Source organism: Megalops cyprinoides, chromosome 3, assembly GCF_013368585.1.
Source record: "Megalops cyprinoides isolate fMegCyp1 chromosome 3, fMegCyp1.pri, whole genome shotgun sequence".
Taxonomy (NCBI): Eukaryota; Metazoa; Chordata; class Actinopteri; order Elopiformes; family Megalopidae; genus Megalops; species Megalops cyprinoides.
The window spans coordinates 39,491,185-39,509,071 of NC_050585.1; the positions used below are offsets into that span (position 1 = coordinate 39,491,185).

The window sequence follows — 17,887 nt, forward strand, 5'->3', positions numbered from 1 at the left end:
ATATTGCCTATGTATGAATATGCAGATTTCTCATCTCTTAATAAGTACATAGCACAGCGATGCCCCTCATCAAAAGTTAATTTTTGATGTCTGCACATTACCAAGGCAACAGCTTAGCCATAAAGGAGCAGTTACCAAGGAAATTAAACAGAATGTATTGCTTATTGGCTGTTGCCTGAGGCAATGTTGCTGAAACCTGTACACTGCGAATATGTGTGTGCGTGTGTGCATGCGCGTGTGTGTGTGTGTGCGTGCCTGAGTGGAGTGTGTAGAAGAGGATGCAGTTGCCATGACAATGGGGCTGTGTATTCAAGAGCAAGGCTGGCCGGGATTGGAGGAGAGAGGCAAACGGGCGGGCAGCGCTGGCACAAACCTGTCACTCAGAATCCCCCCCCCCCCACACTTCCACTCCAGAGATCGGGAAAGTGATCGAGAGACGCTGCACTTGAAGCCAGGCTTCCACAACCCCCGTCGGTATCCTTCTGTCAGCACACAACGGTATCCTCTGCAAAGAAACAACCGCACCTCAATCCAGAATGGCCACCATCACCTGCACGCGCTTCACTGAGGAATACCAGCTCTTCGAAGAACTGGGCAAGTAAGTTCCCGTCTGCCAGCACTTTCCCTCAGCACGGGGAGCAAAACAGGTGACAGGGAAAAAAAGGCAGCGCGATATTTAGTGGTTTGGAGTGGAAGCTGCAGCCTGGGAACAAGAGGTCAGCTCATTGTTCTGTCAGGATTAACAGCGCTCGTCCGGCAGGGGATTAAAGAGGCAAAGATGATAGGATTATTGATGGGAATATTAAATAAAGTTGCCCTTGACCGGAAACATTTTTTTTGGCAGTCTGGATGTAATAAAATAAAGCATCAAACAGGGAGGCGCAACTTTGCCAGACATGCAGGGGAGCATGATTTTAAGAGAGGAATAGAGAGAGAAAGAGACGTAGAGAAATAATGATATAGACAATTAGAGAGCGAGAGGCAGAGAGAGTGAGGTAGAGGGGATTTGGGGAGGGCGGGGGGGGGTGATTGTAGCATTGTGTTTGTTAAAGTGGGAACAGGTGGCACTGTCAACCGGGGGAATGAGGGCTCTTTTATCGGGGGCGATGTGGAGACGTCCTCGTCTGGTCAAGCGTGGCTCTGCTTCCGAGCGGATCTCCAGGTCTCAATTGGTTGGCGTGCAGCGCATTTCGGGTTTAGCCGCAGATGAACTCCTGTTGGGAGTCGCACGCGTGTTTCCGGCGGCGCGTCCAGAGTGACACGAGGAACCGAGCTGTCAGTGAGCAGCTGAGTGGCCCCCGGGCCCCAGTCGGCGGTTCACTGGGGTGGAAACGAGGCGAGGAGACTGGACTTAAATATTTAATGTCTCGCTGTGTGGAATACACTCTCTCGCTCTGTCTGAACCACGGCTGCATTCTCTCACACACTGATCTACCTCAGATATGCAGCTTCCAGCAATGGCTCCTCTCACCAGCTGGAATCAAGCGATTAAATATCAAAATTTAATGTTCATTCCCTAATCAGCAGAGAAATACCTTTTCACTGCAGTGTGCAGCCCTTTTATGAGATTAGAGCGTGTCCGAGAATCAGAGTGAAGAGGAAAACTGTTTCAGTGACATGTTTGCAGTCTGATCGGGAGATACACTGAGCATTGAAGATGTGTCTGAGCAAGAGGGGGGGTGTGTGAATCTGTGATTGTGTGGAGGGGAGGTGGAGAGTGTGTTATTGTGTGTAGGCGAGGTTGTATTTATGTGCTTGTGCGTGCAAGTGTGTGCATGTGCATGTGAGCGCCTGCATCTCTGTGTGTGTGCATGTCAGTGTGTGCTTCTGAATGTTTATGTAGGTTCTGCATGTGGATGTGCATGTGAGTGTGCGTTTGAGTGTGCATGTGTGTATATGTATCTGTGAGTGTGTGTGTGCGTGTGTGTGTGTGTGTGTGTGTCTGTGTGTGTGTGTCTGTGTGTGTGTGTGTGTGTGTGTGTGTGTGAGTGAGTGTGTCTGTGTCTGTGTATCTGTGTGCATGTGTGTGCATGCACATGCATATGTGTGTGTGTGTTTATGGGTGTGTGTGTGTGCGTGTGTGTGTGTGTGTGGTTCTGCGTGCAGCACCTGCTCTCCCAGAGTAAATTCCCACCCAGATCACTCGTCTCCCCTCCTGAGGTGCAATGGAGGCAGAAACCATCCCCAGAACCTTGACGCGTGTCATGGAGCGGGCGAGCGAGTGAGAGCGCGAGCGAGGGAAAGAGCGAGTCCCGACCCTCTCTGCCTCTCAGCGCTCAGCTCCACTCCCACTCTTCCCTGCTACACACACACTCACCTCAGCCAGCCAGAGCTGCTTACATAACTCCATCAACCCGCAGTGATAATCCTATACTTGGGTATACAAACATTTCATAATCCAATATCCACCAGCTTCCCACAGGCACACAGGTGGCTGCTGTGGTCTGCATTCTGTGTTCTACCTTTGATTCTCCACCTTGATTTATGTTAAAATTACAAATGCATATCCTTCAACCGCTCTAATATGGGACATTCCGTGTTCATAACGCAGTATATTTAGAGCGATCTAGTGTAATGTAGTCAAATAAAAATGATGGAATCAACACAAATGGTGAGAGACTGATGGTGAATTTTCACACCCACACACACACGCACAGATGCCAATTAATAAAGTCAAGCAGACATGTTCAGTGTACCGTGGATGGCGTTAAGCATACCATATGTGGTATTTCCTGAAATTGGAAATGATCTAGCTTTCCCTTTCTAAAGAAATGTACATTTTTTCCCACCTCTTAACATTAGCATCATACAAGTACTCAGTAGGCTTTTGGGTTTTGTGATTTTGGGAGGGTGCTGAATTACTAACCATACAGATCTGAGAGTATCTTCACTTCTTGCTCTTGTGCCCTCCCCCCTTTCCCTTTGGTCTGGCACAGGTTTTCTGACCTCATTTGATTGACAGGGTGATGCCGTGCGGGAGCATACCCAGCCGGGCTGAACCGCCCTCCCCATTGGTGCAGGTATCCATTACATGCTGTACGGCCCGCTCCTGTGTAATCTCACAACCGGCAAAATCCCCCCACTGTAAATCAATTAAACAGTCCTCCCGGAGCCAGAAGATTATCACCAGGAAGCAGGGGGAGCCGGCGCTGTTTAAGTCTGTTGGGTGGAATTAGCTGTCTGCTCTCGCAAAGTGGCTGGACGAGGTCATCTCACTGCCCGGCTCCTCCAAGCGGCCGCGGTGAAGAAAAGAGATGTGCGATGGATAAATGGATCAAAGGCAAAAAAAAAGCACAAACACCTCCGTTTCGTTTCATCTGACTGGACTGGACTCAATTTTTAATGATTAACTTTGAGTACTGAATTTAAGATAAGTAATGGTTTGAAGTAAATGTTACCTTTTTCCCCTCCTTCCTCTCATGACACTTTTTGGTTAATTCCAGTGACTGTGGCTCTGATTGGGTAGATTGGTAGGGGTCCATCTTGATTGGGCATGAATTACCAATGACCAGTTGTATCTCAAACATTGTCACTTACAATGGAGTGTGACTTTTTTTTTTTAACTTGGTGAGCACTGCACCTGTTGGTGTGAAAGCCCTATTAGGCAAGATTAGTTTGATGGAAGGCAACACATTGGGAAATATTTTACTGCACAAATTTTCAGGCATTTTTGAAATGCTCACAATTTGTCTGTGACTGCATAGCTCAAAATTCAACATTCCCATCTTTAGATAATGAGGTGTTTCACTATAATTTCATTTCTTTTGGCACACACAGCTGTTGATATGTGTTAGGAAATCATCATTATGCGTTAGAAAATTACTTAAAAGTGCTGAAAAATATTTGCGGCGTTTTTAAGTCAGGCCGATGACTAAAAATTGTGTTTAACTATCATTCTAATTGGGTAACCAAAAAACAGGACTAAGCACCCATCAGTAAACATCTGGTTCACAGCACTGGCCAGCTGAGAGACCCTTTTTCTTGGTCTTTCTGCCTGTCAGCTAACATGTGTGTATTCCTCTGCCTGTTGTTTCCAAGGGGAGCCTTTTCAGTGGTGCGCAGATGCGTGAAGGTGCTGTCAGGGCAGGAGTATGCAGCCAAGATCATCAACACCAAGAAACTCTCCACCAGGGGTAAGTGATTTCTTCCTTCTCATCACCCTCCTGTTGCTTCTGCATATTCATTCTCCAGTTGGAGGACCAGCGGTGAGCAACAGGGATCATGCGATCTTGTAACTGTAAATATGTAGGATGCTAAAGTACTGGTGGTATTTCAATTATTATCTACCTTTACTGCATAGTAGCTTAAGCTAAGTTAGAGGATCTTGCTTAGTACTTATTTGGGAGACATCCTGGGAATGTCTGATTGCTGCTGGAAGCATGTGGGCCAGAGGGGGGCAGTAGAAATATGTGTGATGGGAACACTGTTCTGTAGGAGGCAGAAACTTTTGGAAGAGATGTTAAACATAGACCCTGACTCACTGGGGCCGTTAAACATCTCATGGCTCTTATCAAAAACAGTAGGGGTGTTACCCTCAATGTTCTCATCAAATTCTTTAACTGGCCCTAAATATCTGGTCATCTGATCATCCCTCCATGCATTTTATTGGCTAGACAACTGCATTCCATACCTTTCCATAACTGCCTAGGTTTTCCAGACTGTAAATAAGAAATTATTTCTCCTTTTATCTTTCGGTTAAATTAAAAATGGAGTGTACACTGTTGTTTTTTGTGAAAAAGATTCAGATGAATTATAGAGAAAGCTGTGACCCTTTGCTTGGGTTGCTTCTCTGTAGAAGAATAGCCTGCTCCTCATAAGAACTCTTGGCTGTGTCTTTTGAAGAGAATGAATGGGAGAGACACCTCAGCTCCCATCAATAAAGACCGTTTTCAAAGACTGGATTTCAAAGGGCGTCTCTGCTTTGTTGCTCGGTACGTGCGCTTGCCCCATCTTGTGTGTGACTCGGTACTCCTCTGCCAAACAGAGGGGGCCCCACTGACAATGAGACAGCAATTAGTCATCAATATGAAACCCTTTTGTTGTATTAGCGGCAGTGGGACCCCCTTCAAATTTCTAATTTCATTTTCGATTCTTGCATTGAGGCTGAAAGTAAAAAGGCTAAAAATGTGGTGCAAACGTGTGAAAAAAGCACCTTGCAGCTTTGATAGGTTGTGCTTACTTCGCATAATGGAATGCCCCCCCCCCCCCCCCCCCTTCATTGTGCCTGCCTCTTGATTTCTACAAAGATAATCTGCTCTTTGATACCACTAGCCAGGTTGTCCCCCCAATGATGTTACTACTGGCACGAAAGGTGAGAACCTTTGGGGTCAATATTTAGTCCATCCTCATTTGTACAGGTTCTGCAGTTTGAAATAGTGGGTGGCACATTTGGGTTATATGGTGTGACAGGCATGACTATGGTAAGCCGCAGCAGGGTTTTTGTGTGGAACAGTGGGGCAAAAGTGAGATATTTCAGTTGTGCCAGGAAAAAACCTTCATATTCAATGTACACACTGATAACCTTGGTATACTTGGGGAAAACCAAGATGTCACAAACCCTGCTTTGGGGCAGAGTTTGTGTAAAGTTGTGGCTTAACCATGAGATACATAACAAAAATTTTGAGTAATCTGTGTATCTTTTGTCAGTGGTTGATACTGAGTAGGACTCTGATATGTCTGTATAACAGAGATCAGCCTACGAAACCATGTTTATCTGGATTTTCAGTGTCATAACATATACATCCTTATTGATTAATTGATAAATTATCTGTATCTTTGCAGATAATTTGCATGGTTTGTCTGTGAACAGTTAGCAAAGTACACAACAGATGATTGGCATATTTGGATGACTTTTGAGGTGTAAAGGTTCATTCTCTACATCTGAATATCTGTAGAGAAATAGTAATACAACTCTTACTGCTGTCATTACAATGATGTACATTTATTTGTTTATGGGTATTTACTGCAGGAGATGTATTCAGCCTTATTCCCACATTGCACTGAGTGGCTGTAATACCTGTTTATGTACTTGGAAACTACACGGATACCACCATGTACCTACATGATAACTATAGCACATAACTTAGCACAACTAAGTAGATAGAAGTTTAAATACATGGGTATCAGGGTCACTTAAGGTTAAGTGGAAATGTTTGTTTACAAACTGAAATATTAATGATCATACCATGTTTTGTATCCAGAATAAGCAGTGGATATTTTTTAGTCATTGGTAGTTCCATATCAACTAGATATGGAATATCATCTAGGCTTGATGGAAGGGGAGGAACGTGTGCGGTTTGTCCCTCTCAGCTTGCCATACATAAAGGTCGGGGTCAGGCCAGTAAAATGAACATAATTACAGCATAACCAGGCTAAATATTTATTTTTCTTTAAGTTATGTTTTTCTTTCTGATTGTAGGCCTATTACAGTGTCCCCAGGCCTAACATTCTGCTGGAAGCATTTAATAATTTATTTCTGCAAAACAAACAATTAAACGAATTTATGACCTTTGTTGAGCCTTTAACAGACTGTGACTGTTCAGACACACAGAAATCTGACATCGCTGGGAGGGTGAGGGAGATTACATCTCCACTCATTTTCAGATGGAAATGCACTCATTAGCTGTCATGAAATTCATTTGTTAACGCCTCTGATAAAGTGTCTACGCTCTTTTGCTACCAAAAACTCATTTGGCTCTTTTTCCTCCCCTGGGGGGGAAGTCCCTGAATCATGGAACGTTCATGTGTTGACAGATTGTGAAAAAGGCCGATATAACCGTAAACCACACAAGTGATTTCTGTATTTCTGAATGTATTTCACATTCTTATTTTGACTGGAAATATGTAATCCAACTTTACACGTGCATATTTTCCCTGCCTGAATTGCTTGGTTGTTGTAAAATGAACATTCACATTTCAATACAGATTCACCTCTAAAAAGTATACATTTCCTGTTTGCTTTGTCATTATCAAAATATAAGGTAAAGCTACATATGAAGTCAATAGTAATGCAACAACACTGTGTGCTCAGTTGTTAAAGGTGCAGACGACAATTTCCCCTCTTTACATTGCAGTATTGATTTACTTAAGTCACACGAGGTTAAGGAGTCTTCTCTCATTTTTTAAAGCCCAGTGCACCCCAAGCAATCTGCCAGTTTTCCCCCTTGATCTTTTTGCAATCTCTCTGTGGTCAAGGTGACCACACAAGAGACTGCAAAATTACCTGTCATCTTGAGTGACTACTTTACCAACTAAGAGCAGTGTGGGTATTAACCATTTGGGTGTTTCATCTGAAGCATCTCTGTATTAAGGAGATGCCCCTGGCCCTGCCACTGTTCCTGATCTCCTGACAGGAACTGATTGACTTCAGGCAGATGATTATGTGTATCTTCATAAATTATTGGTTAATTAGGCAAATACAAATAATGATTTCAATTGTCAGGCAGTTTTATAGATGGAACTGACTTTGTTGATTTACACTGTAGTTCTGCATAGGTCTGTGGCTTGCCATAGCAGTGCATGAACGACTTCAGAATGAACCAATAAGAATTTTCACAATGAACCGATCAGAAATTTCAGGATGAATCAATCAGAAATTTTGCAATGAACTGATCAGAATTTTCGGAATTAACCGATCAGAATTTTTAGAATGATCCAATCAGAATTTTAAGAATGAAGTGATCAGAGTTTTCTGTTGTGCAGTTACATCAAACAGTGGGTAGAGAGCACCACCAAAACCAACAAACCAAATTTTTAATGAGGTGCACTTCAAGGGTGCATAACTAGCCAAAGCAGTAAGTAAATTGTACAGGCGCACTTCATGCAGAAACCATTAGTTTACAAGTCAGTAAATCCTAACGCGCAAATGCAGCAATGGAGCAATTACATTATTTTATTGTATTGTAGTGTGGAGATAATTGCTGTTAAGAGACCTCTCCCTACTCTCTCTAATGCATTTATGATAAGAGTGGACAAAGTGTTTTGTTCAGTGAACAGCGAAGATAATGCAAGGCTGCAAGGTAGATTACCAAACCAGCGTAACATGCAAAAACAAACTGCTTGGTGTACAACAGTGTGACTACAAGGTTTGTGGCCTCGCCCAAATAACTGCCTCTCTGAGATAGTTTGAATTTTATTTCCGCAAACTAGGATCTCTCACATAGAAGCACATCTCATTACATGCTAATCTCTTTATTTTTTATTTAGGGTAAGCACTCGAAGAAGCCGGCAGTGTTTTGGAAAATGAGCGTTGACTCAACGCCTGCCCAAAAGCTTCCCCCTCTTTTGTCCCTTCTTGTCCCAGCCTAGCTGTACTCCACTTCCCCTTCGTTGTCAGTCTCAGTAATGTGGGCGGGGTTTTGCCAACGATGATGAAATGATTGGTGCGTTTGGGTGGGTGTGTGGGTGTGGTGGCCAGAAATTCGAGAATTAGGTAATGCATACGCTTGAATAAAGTGCATCATGGTCAGGGGGAGACGATGTTTAGAAACACGCACCAGGAATACTCGTTCTTCTGGAGGGCCATCTGGGCGAGGCCAGGATCCAGCCTCGTACGTGGCATAGCGAAAAGCAAGACTTTCTGGGTGCTTCTGCGGGCTCCTGCGGGGGTACTGAGTGGCGCTGGAGAGCTGTCTGTGCGGAGTGGGGGTGGATTGGTGTAGCCCCAGAGGTATGCCGGAGCGATCCGCAGCTTGCACCTCCCACACACCGCTCCTTGGCTAAAGAGCATTTGAATTCCATGGGCAAAGAGAAATACGCCTTGCCGTTGTTATACGCCGTCGGGGCTAGTGCTGGATGAAGGAGCCGTGCACTTAGTCGGGGGTCTCGGCTTCAGTTTTACAGTGTGAATGGGACCCGCAGTGAAGAACCTGTTTCGTCCCCTCATCTTTTTATTTTGGCTCAATTCTGGCACAGATTTCCCCAAAATAAGAGCTCCCTTGAGACAGTCCAATGACTGTCACATTGTGTGTCTTCCTGCCAGAATCGTGTGGCTCAGACAGCTTTCGGGGAAAGGTCATTGGGTCAGTCTGTCAGTTCTGAATGGATTTGTCACCTAGGTCTTTAAACTTTCTGGTGAAGTCACTTCCTGTGGCATAGAACACCATATTCTTTCAGTCTCAGGCAGGTCTGTGAAGTCAAACTATGAAATTGTTATAAGAGGTATATAATTCACTGTATAAGTAGTTTATTATGCACAATATAAGCACATTATAATGCGTTCATCAAAAACTTTATGCATACTATGAGTGTCTAGTAATTTGTTACCTGGACAAAGTACACGTTTAAATTGAGGGAGCCAGTTCAACACGGGTCAGCAAGTGTGACCACATCTGTGTGTAAATATCTCTGGGATGCTGTAAAAATCTTTTCTGGAGACAACCAGAAGTAGGGATTAGCAGTGAGCAACACGTAACAATCAGGTTGAGAAAGAAGCAGGGCCTTTGATGTGACCACACCTCCACCTGAACATGAGGCTATATGTGCAGGACAGAGAGGTTGCTGTTAATGGAAGCTCAGTCTTTGTGTGAGTGCTGGAGAGAGGCTTCACCAACCTGCAGGGCAGGACGACCAAAGTGCAGTGAACCGTAGGGTGACCAGTGAACCGCATACAAGACAGAGACAAAAGACAAGCGCAGAGGCATGCTTAAACAAAGACTCTCCATCTCCACCTCTGTCTCCTTCTTGCTCTCTTTCTCTCTCTCTGTATTAAATCATATAGACACAGTGTGCCTAAAATGCAGGAGGCTGCATTTGTTTGCTGGAGGGAAGCCTTGCCTGAGGTGACTTCATACAGAGGGACTAGTGAAATATGCTCCTTTGGTTTCAAACACAACACCATACTAAAGGAGAATTGGCTTTGGTACAGGGGTATGGTTTCTACTGGCTATGTAGTCTTAAACCCACAAACAAGGGGTATGACAGGGACAAAAATGTGAGAGAGGAACTGAAGATTAATCTGCAGTGTTTTACTTTGTCTAAATGAGACACTTGGACTACAAGGCAACATCAGGATAACCTTTCAAAGATAAGCCAGTGCTGTTGGGCTTTTACAGCTTCTGTCAGTGAATAAATCTAACTCACAACATACGTCTGCAAGGAAAATTCTTCAGCCTGAGATGTACAAAGGGAGGGATTTTAGATGCTAGATTTTAGCATTATACTTAAATCAGGTCTAATGTATCAGTTGTTAGGGTGTTCATACTGTAAGTACAACAATATACATCATAGCCATTATTTTAAGCTATTACATAGTGTCATGATGCACATCATTATATGTCTCATAATCTTAACAATATAAATATATATGAAGTTTGATGAGGAGAGCAGGCCATTCAGCCCTACTAGGCTCATAATTTTGCCTGTTGAAGAGAGTACCCAGGTCTGTGTCAAGCCTGGTGTTGATCAGCCTAAGGGTCTGGGCTTCTGTTACAGATTCTGGCAGGCTGCACCATACATTTATAACCCTTTATGTATTTACTCTCTATAGCTCTCAGTTGTTATATGATGATCCTAACGTTCAGGGATGCTTATCACAAGAGTTATGGCCTTTATTTAGATATTATGGAGATGCTGTGAATGCTGTGGGTCCTACTTGTAGTGAAGTGTTAGTGAATTTGCATGAGTAAATTGGGTGGCACGCTGTTGTTGTGTGAGTGCTAGGGGACGGTCTCTGTAAGCCCCAGCGCTGCGGTGAACAGAACATTTCTGAATGCTTACCTCACAGCTGAGGCTCTGAGAGTGAATAACGGTTAAGATTGACTCACAGAGAGTGAGAGAGAGAGAAAAAGAGAGAACAAACCTCAGAGTTTACAAGGTCATTAGCAGAGCGGAGGAGAGATGAACACACCATCCTTACTGGCAGGCATGTGGGAGTGCATCACACACGCACACACACACACACACACACACACACACACACACACACACACACACACACATACACACACACACACATACACACACACACACATACACGCATACACGCATATACACACACGCGCACGCACACTTTGAATGCACAAATGCAGTGCATTAAAAGCACAGCTTGGCCATTGTGCTCCTGTTCTCCTTTGAGGCCATTGAGGGTTGACTGCACATGGAAACATGGCGGTTGCACAAAACCCTCCAATGTATCTGAACCTGGAAGGAATGGTCACAGACGGCCTTCACAGTCAAGGACAGCAACCAGGCAGATACCTCTGCAGATATGCTTTTCTGAACACTTCAAGAAGAACAAATGCATAATGATATCCAGAGGGATATTTGCAGGGATGAGAAATTATTTATTATTATTTATACATTATGCAATATACATTATGCAAGTATACCTGTTCATAGCTTCTTCAGATTTTTTTACTTACATATTTTGTGTAGTGAATTCAGAATGAACATTTTTTTCTGTAATGAAGTGCCTTTTTCCCCCCTCATGCAAGTGTTTTCAAGCTTGTGAGGTATTCACACAGTGTTTCAGCAAGGAACATAAAAGGAAACAGGAAAAAGGAATTTAAGCAGAGCATAAAATGAACACAGTATCTGAATACTTGCTGCTCTTGCCTCCAGTAGTTTCCAGGTTGTTACCCTTCAAGGCAGAGTGTCTTTGAGAGGTCTGCTGCCTTTTATTCTCTTACGCTGCGATCCTTGCACTCTCTGCCTTTTATCTGTCTGCATCGGCATCCTGCTTCTTTGCTGAAATCAGCCATTCATCCTCTCTACCTTTCTAATTAAATAAGACCAGATATTTACCCGTTTATTTCTCCCGCTGACAAAAAACGGCTTTTTGTTTACCGTTGAAATACAGAGACGCGTGTAATATTTTAAAGACCCATTTCAAAAGACAAAAAGAGAGAGACTGTGAGGTTCTGGGGAGAAGGGGTGGTGAGTAGTGGTGTCAGAAAAGTGATTACTTTTGAGTGGCAGCTCAGTGTTCCCCCCTGTCCTCTGTGTCCCATCTCAGGGTATGCCGTCAGCTCTGTCTGACGTCCCACTGGGTTGAGAACAGCTGCACCATGGGAAGGGGGCTGGAGTTGTCTGGCAGCTCAGCCCCGCCAGCATAACCTCACACTTCATTTTCCCTAACCCTTTCCCTCTGTTCCTTTATATCTGTGATCCTCCCCCTGGCCCTGCTCAAACAATCCCCACCCCCCCCAACCAAACTCCCCACACCACCTTGCACTGTCACACAGGACTCTTGAGGCGAGATGTATGCAACGCTCTGCTACACCCCAACACGGCCAGCAGCTACGCTTCACTCTACCGCCACACACTGCGCTCAGGTGGATGCTCATTGGATAGGCGCTGCTGTGCTGATGTCATCCAAGCAGCTTGCAGAGGCCGGACGAGTCTCAGGGTGCCTGAAAACAGTAAGGCGACCCACCCCTGCCGACATACCTACTCTTGTTCCTGGTGGAATGAAGCCAATTTGTTACACCACTTTGGCTCCTGGCTATCGTTCGTTGATCAAAAACTGGCTGGAGAGCTCAGCTTGCACTCTGTGCAAGCACCTTAACCACTGAGCTACTTGGGATCCCCTTGTGCCAAGTATTTTCTTAACAGAAACAACAGAAACCATGGGGAGCATTGATGTTGCCCCTGGTGTCCTTCATGTAATGAGAAATGCCTACCGTGTTCCGACTGAGCGATTTAATCGCCCGCTCTTTTTGATTGGTTAGCCATTCTGATACATTATCTCACTTTAGGGCATGGTTTTCATTTCAGGATCCAGGACACAGAGGTGCAGAGTTTGATGCTGGTAAGAGTGAGGGTTTTTAACTCTTTACTGGGTAGGACTGTGTTCTGTGTTGGTGACCTACAGTGTGTTTTCATACCGAAGGGGCACTCACAACTTGTAATAGTCAGGTAGAGCTGGAAAATGGTGTGTCATCGCAGCCCAACACGACGTGAGGACACGCTGAACTCTCTCCTGTTTAACTAAAGAGGTAAACTAACTCTTCTCGCTCCTTTGCTCTGTAGAAGTGGGTCACCCCCGCGAAAGGCATAACACCCAGTCCTTTTTATTTTAATTTTAATCCACAAAGTGTTCTTACCCAAACAGTTTCCACATTCATAGAAGCAGAGATGATTGCTTAAAATAAATTCCAAAAAAACACAACACAAAAAAGTGGCACATGCACTCGATGTGGAGGACTGTGTCCCAATCTTTAAAAACGCTCTTGAATAGAATCGGCTCCTCTGGGTGGGAGACTGTAATAATCCTCTTATTTCACAATTAGCGCAATCTGGGTGATACTGAGTCGCTCAGAATGCCCTGAGTGGGTGGTCTCTGCACAACCTGTGAGGAAGCGAATGTCCTGGCGCATGAATATTTATGAAGGATTCACGTCTGTGCGGCTCATCAAAGACTCTCTCAACAGAGGCCTGCCCTTTTGAAACTTAACATTGGAGTGAGTAAGAGGCATCATTTCTCTAAGAGAGCAGAAAGCCTTTGTTACACTGGGGGATAATTTGCCTTGCTGAAGAAGAGACCAGGCAGAAGAGAAGGAGTATTACATCACATATATTCTATATGCTGGCCAGATGTTTGGCTCTGACTGCTTCACAGTGACAACCAATGTTAGTGTCGCGAGTGTTCTAACTTGCCGGCTCGTTCTGAACATTCTAGAGGAGGCATGGTCTAAACCAGAGCATCCAGAGCTAGCGTAACAATAGACAGCACTGCAACCACTTGCTATCAACCTAGATGAGGAAGCATGGGAGACAGAATTCACATCATAGACAGTTAAACTCATAAGTTCTTTAAGATTTGAGCTCATAGTATCTGTTAAATTGCTCATATTTCCTCTCTCACTCACCTTTTCTCCCCCTCTCTTTCTCTCTCTCTCTCTTCCTGTCTCTCTTTCTCTCACCACCCCCTTCCCTTCTTGTTTGGTTTCAAATACAAATATAAAGTGTTTTCTTTAATATCATGATTTCATAAATGTGCTATATTGCCAAAACAAGATTACAAGTGATGGCTTTCATACAATAATGACAGTCATGAGTGCAATAATTTACATGTTAACATAAATAATAGATGAGTGGCGCAATAATAGTAATACTATAGATATATAAAAGAATGATAAAACAGATAATGAAAAAGAACATGCTCTTCCGTGCTCTTCAATGTACAGAAACATGAGGGATGTTGCTGCAATTTATCTGCCCACTGTCCTTCTAGCTGTGGCAAGCAGAGGCCTTTTCCTCTGCCAGATTTGCAATTCCTCCCTCTATCTCTCCCTCCCTCTCTCTCTCTCCCAACATCCCTCTCCCAACATCCCTCTCTCTCTCCCAGCCTCCATCTCTCCTTCTCTCTTCACTGTCTATCTCTTGCTTAAGGATTCAGAGATTCAGACCGGCTTTATTAGTGTGACAGGAGCTATCGGGCACTGCCAAAGTATTTTAGGATGTGGGCGGTCCTCCCTTCCCCTTCCTTCTTTCAGAGTGAGAGTACATTAAATAAATAAATGAATATTATAAAGGGATTTGGAGTTACACAGCAACAATAATGATTGTTATTAAGGAAAAAATTATTAACAATTGCTAGAAATACACTCTCCCCTTTCTCTATCTAAGTTCTTTATGTAATCACTGTCAAAGATTCTCTTTCTCTTTCTTGTGCATGCTACATCCCTCTCTTTCTCTCTGTCTCAGTCAGAGCCCTCTGCAGAAGGCACAGCCCTAATCTGTATGCTGTGTGGCAGGTTGGAAAAAGGTTGATAATGGGATAATGGGACATGATTGCATTTAGTGACAAAAACAGAAAAAGGTCCCAAATTTAAGACATAAAAAACAATGACACGGCATTTTAGAGTCTCGTCAGCAGTACAGAGACCCTGGGGATATGCAGTGGAGGCTTGCTGAATCATCTGAAAGGAGTGGGTGGGTGGGGGAGGGGGGGCGATGAGGGTAGAGGTGGTGGGGGGGTCACCTCCCAGGCTGTGAGGTGTCAGTCTCACAAATAGACAGACAGGGGGTGAGAACCTCTGATTTGGGCAGGGTTCCATTTATACATTGCAAGACACTTATGGTGAGGGTCTTTATTTGCTTTGCTTTGTTTATCTAAACAAACAGCCTCAGGATACCATCACAAATATAAAGAGGACTGTACTGGCTGTTTCCTGACTGCAGTTTTCTGCACTGACGCTCTGACAGTTACTCCAATTACGGGTTGGCAATTTTCCTGCCTTCTACGCTCGGCACTGCTTAAAAGCCCATGTACATTTAGCCATTTGCATCATACACAAAATGCAGGCAGTTTGTGCTGAAATGAGTCGATTAACGCAAAGCACTTTCCACCACTCACCCTCTCAGCCATTTGTCATTCAGCTCATTATATCTATGATGCACTTAAGAGAAGACAAAGCTCTCTGATTGTCTTAAATCAGTTAATCACAAGTAATGCAATTAGCTCAATTAATCCAGGGTTAAAGGGGGCCGTCCCCCTCATCTAGATTACCATTTATTTGCTCGTTAGGTTATTATAGTTTAACAGCCATGCATTGTCCATTCATACAGCTGAATATTTCTTCTGGATTGTTTCACTTGGAACACTGTGCTCACGGGTACAACAGCAGTAATCTACTAAGGGTTTGATCCTGCAACCTCCTGGTTGTGAGCCCAGTACCATGGCCCCTGCAGTGACAGAATAAGGCCACTCCTTGCCAGCGCCGTTCTTGGGAGGTGCTGCCTCCTGCCAGAGGAGGCATGCCGCTGGCAGACGCCCTCGCCCTCGTCCGACACCTGCCAGCCTCTCGCAGTGCCTCCCCTCATTGCTGGCCGAGCCGTGGTGTCACCAGCTGTCTGACGCGCCGTCAATCACCCACACAGGCAGGAACAAGCCCGTCTGAGTCAGTGACCACACTCAACGGGCACCCAGGGTGTGCGTATGTATGTGTGTGTGTGTGTGTGTGTGTGTGTGAGAGAGAAAGAGTGAGAGAAGGAAAGAAAGGGAAAGAGAGAGAGACAGCAGGGGAAAGAGAGTGCAGAGCTGTCTGATGAATGTTGTCAGCTGTGTGGTCAGCTGTGTGCTGTACGTACCACCTTTCAGGCAACTTTGATTAAATGCACTTTGCACTCTGTCTTTGGAAGTCACTCCAAATAAAAGCGTCTGCTAAGGCATAATGTGCCAAAATGTAACGTAAATAAGAGAGGGCGAAAATATAAACTACTAGACTGACATATTCCCAAAGCTTATACATATGTAGCTGTCTATCATTTATAGTGTAGCTGTCTGTCGTTGTAGAACTACGGTGTTTGATCTTTACATATGTTCACTGATTTCTACTGATATAGTTTATATTTATTTGTTATTCATTTTTACTTTTCTTTCTCACACAGTTTGCTTTGGGAATATCTGCAAAGTGTATTTCATACCAATTAAGCAAAGTGAATTTAACTGAATGTTAAAGTGTAGAAGTGGAGAAAGCAAGAGGGAAAGGGAAAGGAAAAAAGAGAATGAAACAGGGAGAGAGGGGTAAATAAAGACACAGAAAATAGCTCCCTGTGACTGCAAAGTAAGAGACTTATTGGTCTTCCAAAGGGTAATGCATTTTCTGATGTTTGTAGACAAAGCTCATACAACATGAGTGTCTCACAATTTGGCTTGGTTTTAACAATGATTTTGTGTTCCATAAATTGATATCTATCCTCATTCACATCAATTTCTGTTCATAACATAGTATGAAAGACTTCTTCGATCACTACACCCCCAGTCAGAGAGCAGAGTGCGTGGCATAAAGGAAACAAAAAAATGCGCTATACACCTGGTGTGTTGCCTTCCTGTTGCATTGTCTTATTTACGTGTGTGTCAGGAATAAACTGAAGGAACGAGTAGGCTTAAAAAATGCCCCCCCACACACCTGCAGTGAGGAAATAGTGCACAATCCAAGTCCTCCAACGCAGGATTTTATCGCATTAGACCTGAAATTTACAAGCAGAGCAGCAGGCGAAACATGCAATTGATTTTGTTTTCCTAAAGCGAGCTACATTTGTTTGCATCAAGGCATATTTTTTTTAATGCCTTTCATTTCCTTTCAGTTAAAATACGAAACCATAAACATTTTATTTTTTTGACAAGACAAAAGAGAGCAGCGGACGTTCTCCACAGCGATAGTCACGTGTTACACTTGCACACAGATCACTGAGGACGTGTGTGTGAGAAACAAGGAGCCAAGCTTTGTCTGTTGAAGACGTGTTTAAACTGCTACTCTGTGGAGAGAGGCCTTAACATGCAGAGGGATGTGTTTTTCGGACTGACGCCGGCTCGGCTCAGCACTGGGCCATCCTCTAAGGTCATAATACAAGGCTGTTTATTATCGATGTAATAGGCAGATTCATTTTGCTTTATTTCCTTAACAAATGCACTTATCCGGCCTTTGGCTTGCATTGGTACATAATATGCATTTATGCAGATGGATATTCACTGAAGTAAAAGCCAAGTGCTTTGCTTAAAGGCACAACAGTGCAACAGCACAAGCAGCTGGGAATTGAGCCAATAACCTCATGGTTCCAGGCCCAGTCCTTCACCCGCAACACCACACTGCTGCCCCTGGCTGGGACTTTGTTCAGCAGAGAGTAATTTATTGCACTGGCATAAAAATGTGAACCATTCTCAAGGACCGAGAGTGGGCAAGGAGGTTTAGGTGTTTGTGTGTGTGTGTGTGTGTGTGTGTGTGTGTATGTGCATGTGTGCGTGTGTGTGTGTGTGTATGTTAGGGGGTTGTGGGTGGCATAGGGGGCTGGATGAGGAGGTGGGGAGGGTCATCAGCCCCGCAGATACAAGGATAGAGCATAACAGTCTCAGATTTGGGCAGGTTTCTATCTTTATATTATATACCAAATACAGTAAAGGTCTTTATTTTCAGCACTCATGTCATTTAAACAAATGGTCCCA

At 44.1% G+C, this 17,887-nt stretch overlaps 1 protein-coding gene across 1 annotated transcript in view; it reads left to right on the top strand.

Annotated features, from left to right (window-relative positions):
- Nucleotides 1-326: 326 nt before the first annotated feature.
- LOC118775245 (calcium/calmodulin-dependent protein kinase type II subunit alpha) overlaps nt 327-17,887 on the top strand; it is a 70,046-nt gene continuing 52,485 nt past the window's right edge. Inside the window, exons 1-2 of the mRNA XM_036525065.1 lie at nt 327-598; nt 4,039-4,133. Of these exons, the coding sequence (XP_036380958.1) occupies nt 537-598; nt 4,039-4,133 (157 nt within the window). The 5' untranslated portion in view covers nt 327-536. The remainder of the gene's footprint in view (nt 599-4,038; nt 4,134-17,887) is intronic.